Here is a 14,104-nt window from a genome sequence, read left to right as displayed (position 1 = left end):
GAACTTTTTTACATCTTGCTTCATCTTTTCTATCTGATTCTGTTATTTACAGACTGTTCAGTAATAACATAATGATAATGTTTTGTGACTTTGAATATTCATGCTTTGCTTGTTGGTTTATTTTATGGAAGGTCTATGCCAGGAAGGAAGCCTTAAAAGGAGGTTTGGATAAAACTGTAAGTCTTCAGAAAGATCTGTCAGAGATGCATGAGTGGATGACACAAGCTGAAGAAGAATACCTAGAGAGAGATTTCGAATACAAGACCCCTGATGAATTACAGACAGCAGTTGAAGAGATGAAGGTAAAATAAACCAAATACAATGAAGCAAAGAAAGAAAAAAAAAAGATGCAAATTGCTTGACACTGTGATTCTACACTCTGCTATTTCCTTGGTTTAATGGTGGAAGTTGATTTTTAATGAATTCAGCTTCAAGTTTGGTATATGTTATGGATTCTGAAACTAGGTGTTTATTAATTTTAATGCATGTGGTCAAAATATAAATATTGACAATCACCATTAGGAGCATTTTTTCCCGTGACATTATACAGTATTGAGATTGGAATCAGCTACTCACATGAGCTGTTTCTAGTGATGAAAATTCAAATGGAAAATATGCCAAGTATTAATGCAATGACAGTTGAAAATGTAGCTAACAGGCTGTGTTAGTTTGGTGTTTTAAAGGGGTTTCTGAGAATTTGGGTAACTGATGGTCTTTAATGTGAATTAAAAGGACTGAGTTTACATAGAATTTTTCTCAAACAGTAGGATAAAAAATAATACTGATATAGGACCAAGGAATCTAGCATGTAGCAAGGACTGGGAGTTAAGGCCAGAAGTAGAATCTATGCAATGACATTTCAGTATGGCCTTGGACAACTGGACAGTCAGTGTTATCTCCAATTTGTCTACACAGTGTCATTTTCTAACTTGAATATATGAACTGAGAATTGAAACTTATGTATAAGTAAATTTCCTGGCTCAGAATGGGCGTTCAAAGACCCTGTGGTAGAACCAACAGCATTGAATATATTTCATTTCAATCCATGTCATCCCATCCCAAGCTGTTCCAAGTGGATCATGTGGCTTTAGTCACATATAGAAAGTAAAATTAAAACACATAAGGAAGACTGTGTTTAAACAGGAATAGTTTTTAGGTGATTAAAAGCTGTAAATGATTCTAATCTAATAGTACTATATATCATTCATTTACTTAAGCAACAAACATTAATTGTATAGTTACTACACCCTTTTAGACACTGAATACAGTGATGAGCAAGACATAAAAACCACTTGACTTCTTAGAACCTACATTCCAGTGGAGACAGAGCGGGCAGTGAATGGAGAAACAAACTCCTTTGAGATCATGGTAATTTGCCAAAAAACTAAACCAAGAATGTGAAATAAAAACAATTAAGGCTTAGGCAGAAGTTAGGGTGGTGAAATGCTATTTTAGGAAGAGTTGACACGTAGGGTATTTGTGAGGCATTATAATCTGAGATATGAATCCTAAGAAAAAAATCAGCCTTAAACAAAAAAAACAAACATGGAAGTACATTGCAATCAGAGGTAAGAGCTCCTGCAAAGATCCTAAGGCAGACAAAGAGGCCTACCAGCCTGCAGGGAGTAAAGCAGGATAAGTAACCTGAAATGATTTTGAGGGGATGGGTAGATACCTGTTAACAGGGTTTTATAGGATTGGAGGAGTTCATGAAAAATGAAATGGGAAAGCCATTGGACAGTGTCAAACAAGAGACTCTAATGATTTTAAATTTGAATGGGGAGGTCACTCTTAGGAAAATTATATCATCATAGATGGTGAGAGCTATAAGATACTTTGGAAGCAAAATAGTCCACACTTTTCTTTGCTGATCTGAAAACTAAAGTCGCCAGATGGGTGAATACTTTACTCATAGTCGCAGGCTTTATCTGTGGTAGAACCAAGACTATTGGGTAGATGTTATCTCATCCCATCCCACTCCATCCCATCCCAAACTACTCCAAACTCTCCTATTTTTTCTTTCATTTTCTTTTCTTTTTTTTTTTTGATTGCTATTTTTGTTATTTTAATTTATGAAGTTTTGGAATTGGTTATGAAGCAATAGGATGCTGAAAGAAGGGCTATTCATGTTTTTTCTTTTTTCTTTTCTTTTTTTTTTTAATTTATTTTTTAGAAAGGGAGACAGAACGTAAAGACTGCTAACTCTGGGAAACGAACTAGGGGTCATTTTCTTTTCTTTTTGAGTCATGTGCCACCCCCATTGCCTTTCCCCTCACACCCCAATCCCCTGGTGGCAATTTTCCTCACCTCCTCTAATATTTTGTAGCCACTGCCTCTGATCCTTAAGTAGATAATCAGCAGTGAGCTTGTGTTTAGCTGCTATACTTCTCCCATTTTTTGTGTTTGGCTCTGGCCCTCTGCTGGCCCCTTTCCCTGTCTCCCTGAGCAGTTTGCCTATCTGGCTAACCACCCAGTCAGATTCTTTTCTCTTTCCAGTGCTAGAGAACAGACTGTCTCAAATTTTGAAATTTTACACACAGTTCTTGAAATGAGTAACCCAACAATTTATTCCACGTTGATTTACTTGTTGAAATAACTAATCTAGCTACAAAATTGTTCCAGGATGAGGGTGATATTGAAAAGAGGAAATGCCCAGGCAGCCTCTGACAACAACAGTCAGGGGAGTTGACAAGAAGATCCAATTTCTTGTATTCTTTGCCTTCCAGTCACTGGAATCTCCTTAGGTCTGTTTCGCTACCCAGAGGAGAGTGATGGTACCTTGTCCAGGCTTCCACCTCTGCTCATGTTGAGAGCAAATTTATCTTTATTGTCAAAAGAGACTGGCAGACCTACTCAGACATCTCTCCCTAATTTACTCAGAGTAAAAGTAGAGACATCCTTCTGTTTCTTAACTTTTATCTCCTGTGTTTTACTTGAAAATGATTATGCTGTTTTCCTGACTTCTTTTCCCCCTGTAAACAAAACTTTTCAATTAACATGAAAGAGTTTGGTTGAGTGTTTGATAAGCATTATCTGTCTTGAAAATTCTTTTGGAGGTTGACTAAATGACTAAATGGTGAAACGTTGTATTAAACCCTCCAAAGATCTCTGAGATTTCGGTTTTAAGTGCTTTCTTCTGTCTTTATTTTGTATTAAATTTACACTATTGTAACTCTAGTGCTCACGCTTACCAGAATTATATAAATGTTCTTGCTGTTCTCATTGTTTGGGTGACAGACTAGAATTGTGATTCTCACAACTGAGTGAACATCCCAGTCACCTAGAGGACTTGTTAAAACAAAGACTTGTAGGCCCCACCCCCAGAATTGCTAATTCAATGAGTCTGGGGTGGGACCTGAGAGTTTTTATTTCTAACAGATTTTTAGGAGATGCCAGGGAACACGTTCCAAATGGTTCCAAGAAACCACACTTTGAGAACCACTGGTTTGAGATGTTGGCAATGAAAGGTGTCTGAGCATATGATAGTTAGATTCACGGAAATAATGGGAGGAAAAAATACATAAGTTCTTGTTAGTATTACGCCTAAATAATACCAATCATTTAGCTTTCTGCCTTTTCTTTCATTGGCAAATTTTATCTCCGTTTCTCCTCTGAATGTTCCCCAGCTTCCAAGCTTGTGTTTTTAAAAAAAGAATATGAAAGCTGAGAAATGGAGTAAGGAAGTGTTCTTCATCCTGCATTTTTGATAGTTGTATAGGTTGTTTGTAACTTGTATGAAATGTGATTTCATTCATTGGATCCGGTACACCATACTTCTTCATTTCACGGAAGATTTGAGATGGGCTTAACAGAAACTATGAGAAAGAAAGGATGTAGTTTCCAGGACGACTTTCTTAAACAATTTGGAACTTAGTTTTCTGATGTCAAATATAGAGATGACAAAACACATCTCACAAGGTTTTGTTAAAGATGCAACAAAGTAGCACATATAGCATGTCTGACATAGCACACAGCAGCACGTTCTTAGTGATTAATGGTTGACAAAATTGTTTGTAAGCTAAAATTACTATAGTCAAAATATGGTTTATGTAGAAACAAAACTCAGTAATGCAAAAAAACAGATTTAAGAATTTTGAGCTAAATTTTTTAATCAATTGCATCAAAATTCATGAAGGTAATCACTTAGTATTCAAAGCAATGTGGCATTTGCCATCCTATCATATTATATACTTTTAAGGCATTATGAGAATAAATTGAAAGGCATAGGGTACTTGTCTTGAAAAATACAAAGGCACTTTATACCTGACCTTGTCCATTTTTTGCCCACCTCCCCTTGCCCTCACCATTATAATGCATATGGGACCAACTTCCCCCTGCCAGAACCTGCATTTTTTTATGTAAGGACTTTTTGTGGTTCCTGCATCCCACTTTTCCCACCTATTTGTCAGGCTTCATTACTATGAAATAACATCTCCCCAATAGCCTTCAGCCATGGATGGGAGATGATGTATCCATACCCCAATTCTATACCCTTGAGTGGGATAATCCTGAGACATGTTTTCCAAGGCTTCCCAGCAAGAGTAAACTCTAGTCACCAACACTGATTCCTGAACTTATTACATATACCCTTATAATCTCTCTTCCCTTTCCTGTCTCCATTCCCCATTCCTACACCAGTATTTGCTTTACATGACACATTTTGAAAGCTCATCTCAGGATTGGTCTTTGGAGTAACTCAAATGAAAGATATATTGTGAATGTGTGTGTGTGTGTGTGTGTGTGTGTGTGAGAGAGAGAGAGAGAGAGAGAGAGAGAGAGAGAGAGAGAGAGATGCACAAACACATCAAAAGTTAAGAAGTATAAATACCCTCCAGCTAAAGACCTCCAGCAAGATTCATATAGTTGGACAAGTTGAGTTGAGTTTAGTACTTCTGGCAGCAAGAGAGAATACATAAATGGGGAACAGTGGGTTGTATGAGTTAGAGCATATTAGAAAGAACCTGAGTTTGTGTTAGATGATTTAAGGGAGAGTTGAAGAGCTTTGCTTTGGATCGCATATTGTCAATGAGTGGGAATAACTCTGCGATTGGATATCTTAATAAATCTGTCCTAGAAGGAAGGACGACTAGAGTGGGGCTGAAGGTATAATTGATAAAGAAGCAGCAGAGACTCATATTAATGGGGACATGGAAGTATTAGGTATTTTACAGTTTGGACAGTGTTTGTGCTTTGTATATATTCTAATGTGATTATGGAGTATAGTGGTATGGTTGTCATGATCCACAATGGTAACAAAGTAGCCTTGACTGATGTTGATATTCTGTGAAACAATTTATGGTCCATGGAAGAAGACCAAAGGCATAGCTGAGTATCAGGACGGTGTCCCTCATTTCAGGGGCTTCTCTTCTCCTCTCTCCCTTGTATGTGTTCAGTTACTGAATAGAATTTTCTTTCTCAAAACATGGCCCTGGATGTAGCATTAATAAGACTTTTCTATATTAATTATCTTTTGATTTAAATAATGGTATCTGTACTAATTTCAATATTAATCATTTATTTGAGTAATTTAGAAATGATTTCAATTCTAGAATATGGGATATTTTTGTTAGTATTGAAATACTTGATTCTTGCTTGTCTCATGTATGTGTGTGCATGTATGTGTGTATATATGCATACAAACACCATGTATATGAAAGAAGGTGAGAGAGCACACCACAAATATATACCTACATGTTGACTACTTTGCCCAGCACTCTGATTAAAGAGGATCCTACATTCTGATGATAATTTTTTTTCCTTCTAACTTCAAATTTTAACTAAATCTAAATTTATGGAAGTGACTGTAATCACTATTGGATTTATTTTTTCTTAATCTCCTAACAGGGATCTTGTGGGGAAGAAAGTATGTGATATCTAGGAATGCATTTTGGAAATAAATCCATTGCCTTGCTTATCAAGTAAGAGAGCATTCTCTATTTTTCAGAGAGCTAAAGAAGAGGCCCAGCAAAAAGAAGCAAAAGTGAAACTCCTAACCGAGTCCGTCAATAGTGTCATAGCTCAGGCTCCACCTGCAGCACAAGAGGCCTTAAAAAAGGAACTTGACACTCTCACCACCAACTACCAGTGGCTCTGCACCAGGCTCAATGGCAAATGCAAGACCTTGGAAGTCAGTTGCTTTTCTTGATCTTTATTACTTATGTGTAAACTTATGATCCTATGTGAAGCATAATAATTCAAACATGATAAAACAATGATTCAGAGCAGAAACACTGCTGTAAAACTCTTAGGCCCACATTCTTCATAGAGGCACTTACAAGCTTGAGACTTTGGGCCAGTTGCTTCCATTGTATAAATCAGTTCCCTGTCTATGAAACAGACAAAAATGACCTGTCTCATAGGGTGTTGAGAATATTACATGAGCTATCCTATGTAAAGTACTTCACCTAGTGCCCACTAGATGTGAGCAGTAGTAGTTCTAAATCTTCTTGTTACCATTATTATTAGGTCGCAAAAATGTTATACATCAGTTTTCTCAAGATTTATAGAAACTAGTCTTTATTCTTTCATATATTTGAGTGTCCATAAAATCCTAAGTATCTTATCAGAAAGGTATTTTTGGCGAGGTATGTTTTATTATTATTGTCTCTACTAATCGCTCTGCACTGTAGGTTTCTTCACAAGTCATGTTGTCTAGCACTTTTAAGGGGACATTTTACATTGTATTTATGTATTATCTCAAGTACTGCTTTATCCTTTCTACATGTTTTACTCCTTAGATTATGATTATCTGAAAATAGTTGATAAAGAATTCACTTGAAAATACCATTTACTAATTAAGGATTGTGTCAAGGAGCACAAAACTTTATCTAGCACCATAAGCCAATGCTGCTAGATACTGCTTACTGGCTGGATTGTAAATTATGCACCCTCCTCCATGAACTGAGTCATCTCAATGAACATAGTTGATAAAGAATTCATATATATCCCAAACCAGTGGATAGGGAATAAAAAGGGATGGTATGACTTTATGACTTCAATACAGATAGAGAGGTTGTAAGTGTAATTGCACATGAGAAATAGAGGGATAGCTCAATAGTCTTGAAAATTCTATTAATATAAAAATAAAAGGTTCCTTTAGAAAACATATCCCAAAATCAGTTTCTGATGGACTGGCCTATCTTTTACATGAACAACATGAGCAATAGGAAGCAAAGATAATAGTGATGTAAAGAAATTGAGAACATAAGAAAATATTTAAGAGTTTCATTTAAATATTGTCAAAAAGCAATTTCCTATCTACAAAAAGTCCCTCCCTCACGTAATCTAATAGTGAATTAGTTCTGACTTGGTGGAACTTGGTGTCATCTCACCCTTTCTTTTCCATTCTTTGTTTTATTTTCTGTAGCTCCCAGCACTGATACAGCAAATTTTTTCTCTCTCTGAGTATGGCTTACACATAATGTTACATTAGCTTCAAGTGTACAGCATAGTGATTAAACAACTCTATACATTATGCTATGCTCACTACAAGTGTAGCTACCATTTGTCATCATTTGCTATTATATAAAGGCTTCCCTTTAATATTTTCTATATATCTGTCTGTCTATGGGATTCTATGTATTTATCTGAAATTTGTCTTCTAGTTCTCAAATTATCTCTTCAACTGACTATTTCTGTATAAATATACTCATCTCTATGTACAACATCTACCTATATACACATGTATATATGATTTTGTATTTTTTCAAAGACCTTATTTTCCAATTCTTAATATTTTTACTTAGTTATTTTGAAAATTTGTCTTTTTTATGTAATCTCCTGCTTTTGCATAATTAATTCTATTTCTTCCTTTTGTTAAGCAATTTAAACCTATGCCAACTGTTTTGTTGAGAAGTCTCAGTGAGTAATGAGCATGAGCAAGTTCTGGTTTTCCAATAACTATAAGCACCCATATCAAGTCTCATTTTCTGCCTAGTAGTTGGCTTCTTAATCAGTTTTGCAGTCTGTTCCCATGACTCTTCATTCACTTTTAAGTTTAAAATTTAGTCTTATTTAAATTTTGATCTCATAGTTGGTTAATATCTTCCATTAGTTTAGATTAATCTCTGGCTTCAGTGATTTATGCAAAGATGAGAGTGAGAAAAAATGATTTTTAGCATCCCCTCCTCCCACTCAGTTCCTGGATAGTGATTGTATAGTGTTGATTGAAGGGAGGATAATGAGTGGAAAATACATTCTTCACATCAATGTCCTTTTCTTTGTTGGTCACAGTGGCTATACCCTTTTATTAACATGCATGGACATCTGTGACGATGAGTATGTTGTCACCAGATTCTATAGGTTATCACCACTTAGAGGACTTGTTCTCTGTAGACTTGATGTTCTCTGTAGACTTGATGTCTGCTGGGGATCCTTATTCATATAGACTGTTACCCCACCCCACCCCCGCCCGGCAACAAAAAAGATCTATTCATTCATGGTACCTTGGAGTATTCAACAAAATTTCAGGCTGACTCTTGCCAGTAGGCTTAAACCAAATTCTCTTGAAAGTTACATCATTTAAACCCATGGTTCCATGATGCCCTGGTTTCTTATTTCCCCACCACATTTCAGCTTAGCCAGCAAGCCCTGGCAGATCCCATCTTTCAAAACTCTCACCACTCAGAAACTTGGAAGAGTTGTCTTGTTTCCTCTTTGGCCATACCAGCAGCTCAGTAGGGAATGCATGCCAACCAACTCTTTCTGAATGTACCTGTCCATTTGATGAGCGATATTATTTTAGGTCCTATAAAGAAAAGGGACCAGATGGGTTTCCCTTAAACACCACAGTAAAAAGATGAGAAAAAAATTGCATCAAGGGCACCTCACTGGTTCAGTTGTAGAGCATGCAACTCTTGATCTTGGCGTTGTAAGTTCAAGTCCCACATTGGGTGTTGAGATTACTTTAAAAGATAAAATATGTTTAAAAATTACCTCACTTTTCAGTTCTCTCTTCATATCCCCCCCACCAGCCTCCCCATTAGCCCCCTCTGTTTAAACCACAGCTTGTTAAAACATATGACTGAAGGTTTTTTTTTTTTTTTAACAGAGAATATCAGGAACCTAGTCCTTTAGTTTCTTTTCTTTTTTTTTTTTCAAAGATCTTATTTATTTATTCATGAGAGACACAGAGAGAGAGGCAGAGGGAGAAGCAGGCTCCATGCAGGAAGCCCAAAGTGGGACTTCATCCCCAGTCACCAGGATCATGCCCTGGGCTGAAGGCGGTGCTAAACCGCTGAGCCACCCGGGCTGCCCACCCTTTAGTTTCTTTCTTTCTTTCTTTCTTTCTTTCTTTCTTTCTTTCTTTCTTTCTTTCTTTCTTTTCTTTTCTTTTCTTTTCTTTTCTTTTCTTTTCTTTTCTTTTCTTTTCTTTTTCTTTTCTTTTCTTTTATAAATTTATTTTTTATTGGTGTTCAATTTGCCAACATATAGAATAACACCCAGTGCTCATCCCATCAAGTGCCCCCCTCAGTGCCTGTCACCCAGTCACCCCCACACCCCGCCCACCTCCCCTTCCACCACCCCTAGTTCGTTTCCCCAAGTTAGGAGTCTCTCAGGTTCTGTCTCCCTCTCTGACATTTCCCACTTATTTTTTCTCCTTTCCCCTTTATTCCCTTTCACTATTTTTTATATTCCCCAAATGAATATTTCTTAAGTATGAACTCTAGTTGCCTGTCTCAAGAAAGAAGATCTTACTGGCAACTTTTAATACCAGGCTAAAGTTATTTATTATAAAATTTCTTACAGTTGTGTCATCTTTAGATTATAAGTTGCAAATTTTACCATTCATTAAAACTACTCACTGCCTCAAATGGCAGCAAATTTCCAAACATGGATTATATTTTTTTTTTGGTTTTGAGCTCACTTGTAGTCAGAATTGTTTTTTACTGGAAATCCTTTCTGCTCTGGGCTGCCAGAGGATCCTTACGAGTATTTTTTTTTTTTTAATGTTCCTACCAGAGTTCTAGAAATGTTATGTTCTACTCTCTTGTGTAATATAAACTTAGATTTCAGTTTCTTTGGGTGAATCCTTATTTCTCAACTAAAATCCAAATGATTCTCATCTTCTTTGCTAATCCCTTTTACTCCAGTGGGTGGGGATTTTATTTTTTATTTATTTTTATTTTATTTTATTTTATTTTTTATTTTTTATTTTTTATTTTTTATTTTATTTTATTTATTTTATTTTATTTTATTTTATTATTTTATTTTATTTTATTTATTTATTTTTTAATTTTTTGGGGTGGGGATTTTATAATTTTGTTTCCAGGATCAGTAGCACACAGCTTTATGCTCTTACATTTCCCTGGAATATGTGAGACCAGTGCCCCTTTTCTCATCCCAAGTTAGTGTCGAATACCCTAGCTTTTATATAATATACTGTGTTCTGATATGCCAGTATTTTGTTAAACTTGGCCTCCCAACCTCTGCATGCACTTGACTTCCCTCTTTGTTTCTGCTATGGGAGGATTTTCATATTTCACAGAGCAGCCATGAACTTAAATGTTTTCCTTAATATTTTACCCAGCATTTCAGTATCATGAAAGCAGGGGGTGGGGGAGATAACCACATAAGCTCCATTTACCATTTTAAATGGAAGTTTCCTTTTTCATTTGTAATTTCTTCAAAGCCACTGTGAATTCTGTGATTTCCAAGTGTTAAGCTTAACAGTTATTCTGAGTGGCTTTTAGCTCCAATTTAGGCTGCAAGACTACATTTTATTTTGCAAAGGTGACTTGTAAAGCCAGTACATTCAGCCTCTCCAGCTGTGTCCTTCAGATGCGTTTGGGACAGAAGAGGCCATCCATCTTGATGGTTAAATCAGCAAGGTAGTTCATTACCTCAATCTGCACCAAAGTTAATAAGACACATTACCAATCACATCTCCTTATTTTCAAAGCTCTAAAGTACCCTCGGGTATTTAAGGAGATATTTATATTTTCCCACTGGGATCTTTGCCCAGAAGTAAGACAGTCTGTAGTCCAGCAGGAGCTGGAAATGACCCAGATTTAAGATTTCTATCACTTTTTAAAGCAAAATACATAATTTCACTTTCTGTAATAAACTGTACATAAAATACCAAGCAAGTCTTTGTATGTGGTGATACAGGTTAGACTGCCACTTTTCATCAAGTAGAGAGGGAATGTCCTTCATCATTTGCAAGGGGTATAAGCAAAGTGAAAATATGGGAAATCTGATCGAATTTTTGGTTTCTCCTAAAATAAAACTTCCTTCTTTGGCTTTATTTTTGGTGGCGCCGAGGTGGTAGTTGCAGGGAGTAGTGGTTGTACTACGGTATTTATAGGTTTGTCCAATATTTGCAATCTCAAATCTAATGGAAAATGATCATTTTTGTCTTCTTGTCCTCTACTGCATCTTCTTGCTTTTTACCCAATAGACATAACCATAATCCAGGAATTCACCTTTACTATTTCTTTGCCTTAAAAATGTTTTATCACACTCATATGAACACCTAAATAATGTGTTGCTCAATTTTGCTTGTTTCAAGAATTACAAAAAAAATCATATCCTATAATATTTATTTTCTAGGATGTGCCCATTTTGCCTGACATTTTTGTGTCTGAGACTCATCCATGTTGTTCTGTGTAATGAAATTTTCATTTTTACTTCTGTATTCTCTGTTCAAATGTGTACAATGTATTTATACATTCTCCTGTTAGCAGACATAAGATTGTTTTCCAAATTTTGGTTATTACAAAAAGTGCTGAAATGAACAACCTCTGAACTGTCTTTGTTGTCCACACAAAGGAATTTCTCTGGGGATATGTATGTAAAAGTGAAGTGGCTGGATTGTCGGGTATGTGAATATTCACCTGACTAAGAATGAGAGATTGTTTTCCAGAATGGCCATTCTAATATTACCAACCAGCAATAAATACAAGTTTTCGTTAATGTGTATCTTCTCTTACACTTACAGCTGTCAGATTTCTCATTTCTGTTGGTCAACGTGGTATAAATATCGTGTTGTAATCTTCACTTACATTCCCCTGACTGCTAATGGGGTTGAACATATTTTCATATATTTTTTTGATATGCATATATATCTTTTTCTTTGAAATGCTGGTTTAGGTTTTCCTTTCATTTTCTGTTGGGAAGTCTCTTCACCTTTTAATTGACTTGATGGCATTCCGTTCTTACTCATCTGTTACAAATTTTGCAATTGTTTACTTCAAGTTTGAGGCTGGTTTTCAATTTCTTTATGGTGCCTTTTGATAAATAGAAGAGTTTAATTCTATTGTAATCAAATGCATTCTTTTTTTGTTTTGTTTTTTGTTTTGTTTTATTTTTATAAAATGTCTTATTTAAGATATCCTTTTCCATTCCAAGGTTATAAAACACTCTTCTGTATTTTCTGGTTGCGGTCTTAAAGTTTTGCTTTATTTTGTGTATTACAGTAATCATTTTTCAATACATATCAAATAGCATCCTTGAAATAGTTATTAGTTATATACTCCTCTTAATACACTTCAAGGAAATAATTTGAAATAATGGGGAAATCCATATTCATATTGATGTTCACTACATTTATAATAGTGAACAAAACGAAAAATAGTCTAACTACCCAATAAGTTTTGATTATTAAGAAAACAAAAATACAGCCACTTAAACTTTAGGTTTTCATTAAATATATGTGTTCTGAGTAATGCAGAAAAATTGTATGATGTAAGATTTAGTGAAAAGGGCACTGGAGCTAAATCTGTACTTTAATGTTAGCTATCAAATTACATATGGAATGAAGTTTATTTTTCTAAGTTTTTTTATTTATTTATTCATGAGAGACACAGAGAGAGAGAAAGAGAGGCAGAGACACAGACAGAGAGAGAAGCAGGCTCCACACAGGGAGCCTGATGTGGGACTCGATCCTAGGTTTCCAGGATCAGGCCCTGAGCTGAAGGCGACACTAAAATGCTGAGCCACCAGGGCTGCCCTGAAAGGAAGGAAGTTTAAAGGAACTCACAGAAAAGTGGTCATGGATAATGTTTTGAGATGTTATATATATATATATATATATATATATATATATATATGCATTTTGCATTTTTATGTATGCTTTTATTTTTTATTTTCTAGACTATAATGTTGATGCATTTTTATTTAAAACAGTAAAATCCCTGACTCTTTAATTAATTTTTGTCATAAAATATTTCCTTGATGATTAGTAATTATAAACATAATAGCTGATCAACATGACTAGTTGCATTTTTAAATATCTACTGCAAAGGAAAGGTGAGCAATATAAAATAAACCTGTTCTATTTTCAAAGCTTTAAAAATGAAAATTCCAAAAGCTCACAGTCACTTCTCCATCACACATTTCATCTGTGATATGTATTTCTTTCTTAGGAAGTTTGGGCGTGCTGGCATGAGTTATTGTCCTACTTGGAGAAGGCAAACAAGTGGCTAAGTGAAGTAGAAGTCAAGCTTAAAACCACTGAAAATATTTCTGGGGGAGCTGAGGAAATCGCCGAGGTGCTTGATGTAAGTTGTGAATTAATCAAAATGATAATAATTCATATGCAGTGGACACCCAGGACCAAGTAGAAGAGAACTGCAAAGGAAACAGTACAGATAGTGTAGTAGCTTTGCCTTCCTTGACACTGGTTATTTGGATGAAGCCTTTGTTTCTTCTGTAAACCTTTCAGCCTCAAGGTTTTGAAGAAGATTTAAATAACCTTTTCCAGAGGACATCTGCTTTTTTCTTTTCTTTTCTTTTTTAAGAGATTTTATTTATTTATTCATGAGAGATACATACACACAGAGAGAGAGAGAGAGAGAGAGAGAGAGAGAGACAAGCAGAGGCAGAAGGAGGAGAAGCAGGCTCCATGCAGGAGCCCCATGCGGGACTCGATCCTGGAACTCTGGGATTACATCCTGAGCCGAAGACAGATGCTCAACCACTGAGTCACCCAGGCATCCTTGCCTTTTTCTGTGTTATAAAGTTCTATGTTGACACTTTTCTTTACCTCTCTAAATCTACCACAGACCCACACAGACTGCAAATGTACTGTTTTGCTCCATCAGAGTAGAGCTAAACAGGATGGTCATATAAAACATTATTTCCGGGATCCCTGGGTGGCGCAGTG

At 35.7% G+C, this 14,104-nt stretch overlaps 1 protein-coding gene across 1 annotated transcript in view; it reads left to right on the top strand.

Moving 5' to 3' along the window:
• The window catches only part of DMD (dystrophin), a 2,084,073-nt gene that overhangs the window by 781,806 nt on the left and 1,288,163 nt on the right, over positions 1-14,104 (top strand). Inside the window, 3 exon segments of the mRNA NM_001003343.1 lie at positions 132-302; positions 5,945-6,127; positions 13,365-13,499. Coding sequence (NP_001003343.1) covers positions 132-302; positions 5,945-6,127; positions 13,365-13,499 — 489 coding nt within the window.

The sequence above is a fragment of the Canis lupus genome, chromosome X (assembly GCF_011100685.1).
Source record: "Canis lupus familiaris isolate Mischka breed German Shepherd chromosome X, alternate assembly UU_Cfam_GSD_1.0, whole genome shotgun sequence".
Lineage (NCBI taxonomy): Eukaryota > Metazoa > Chordata > Mammalia > Carnivora > Canidae > Canis > Canis lupus.
Note: the sequence above shows the minus strand (reverse complement) of the source record. Positions and strands in the feature narration are given on the sequence as shown.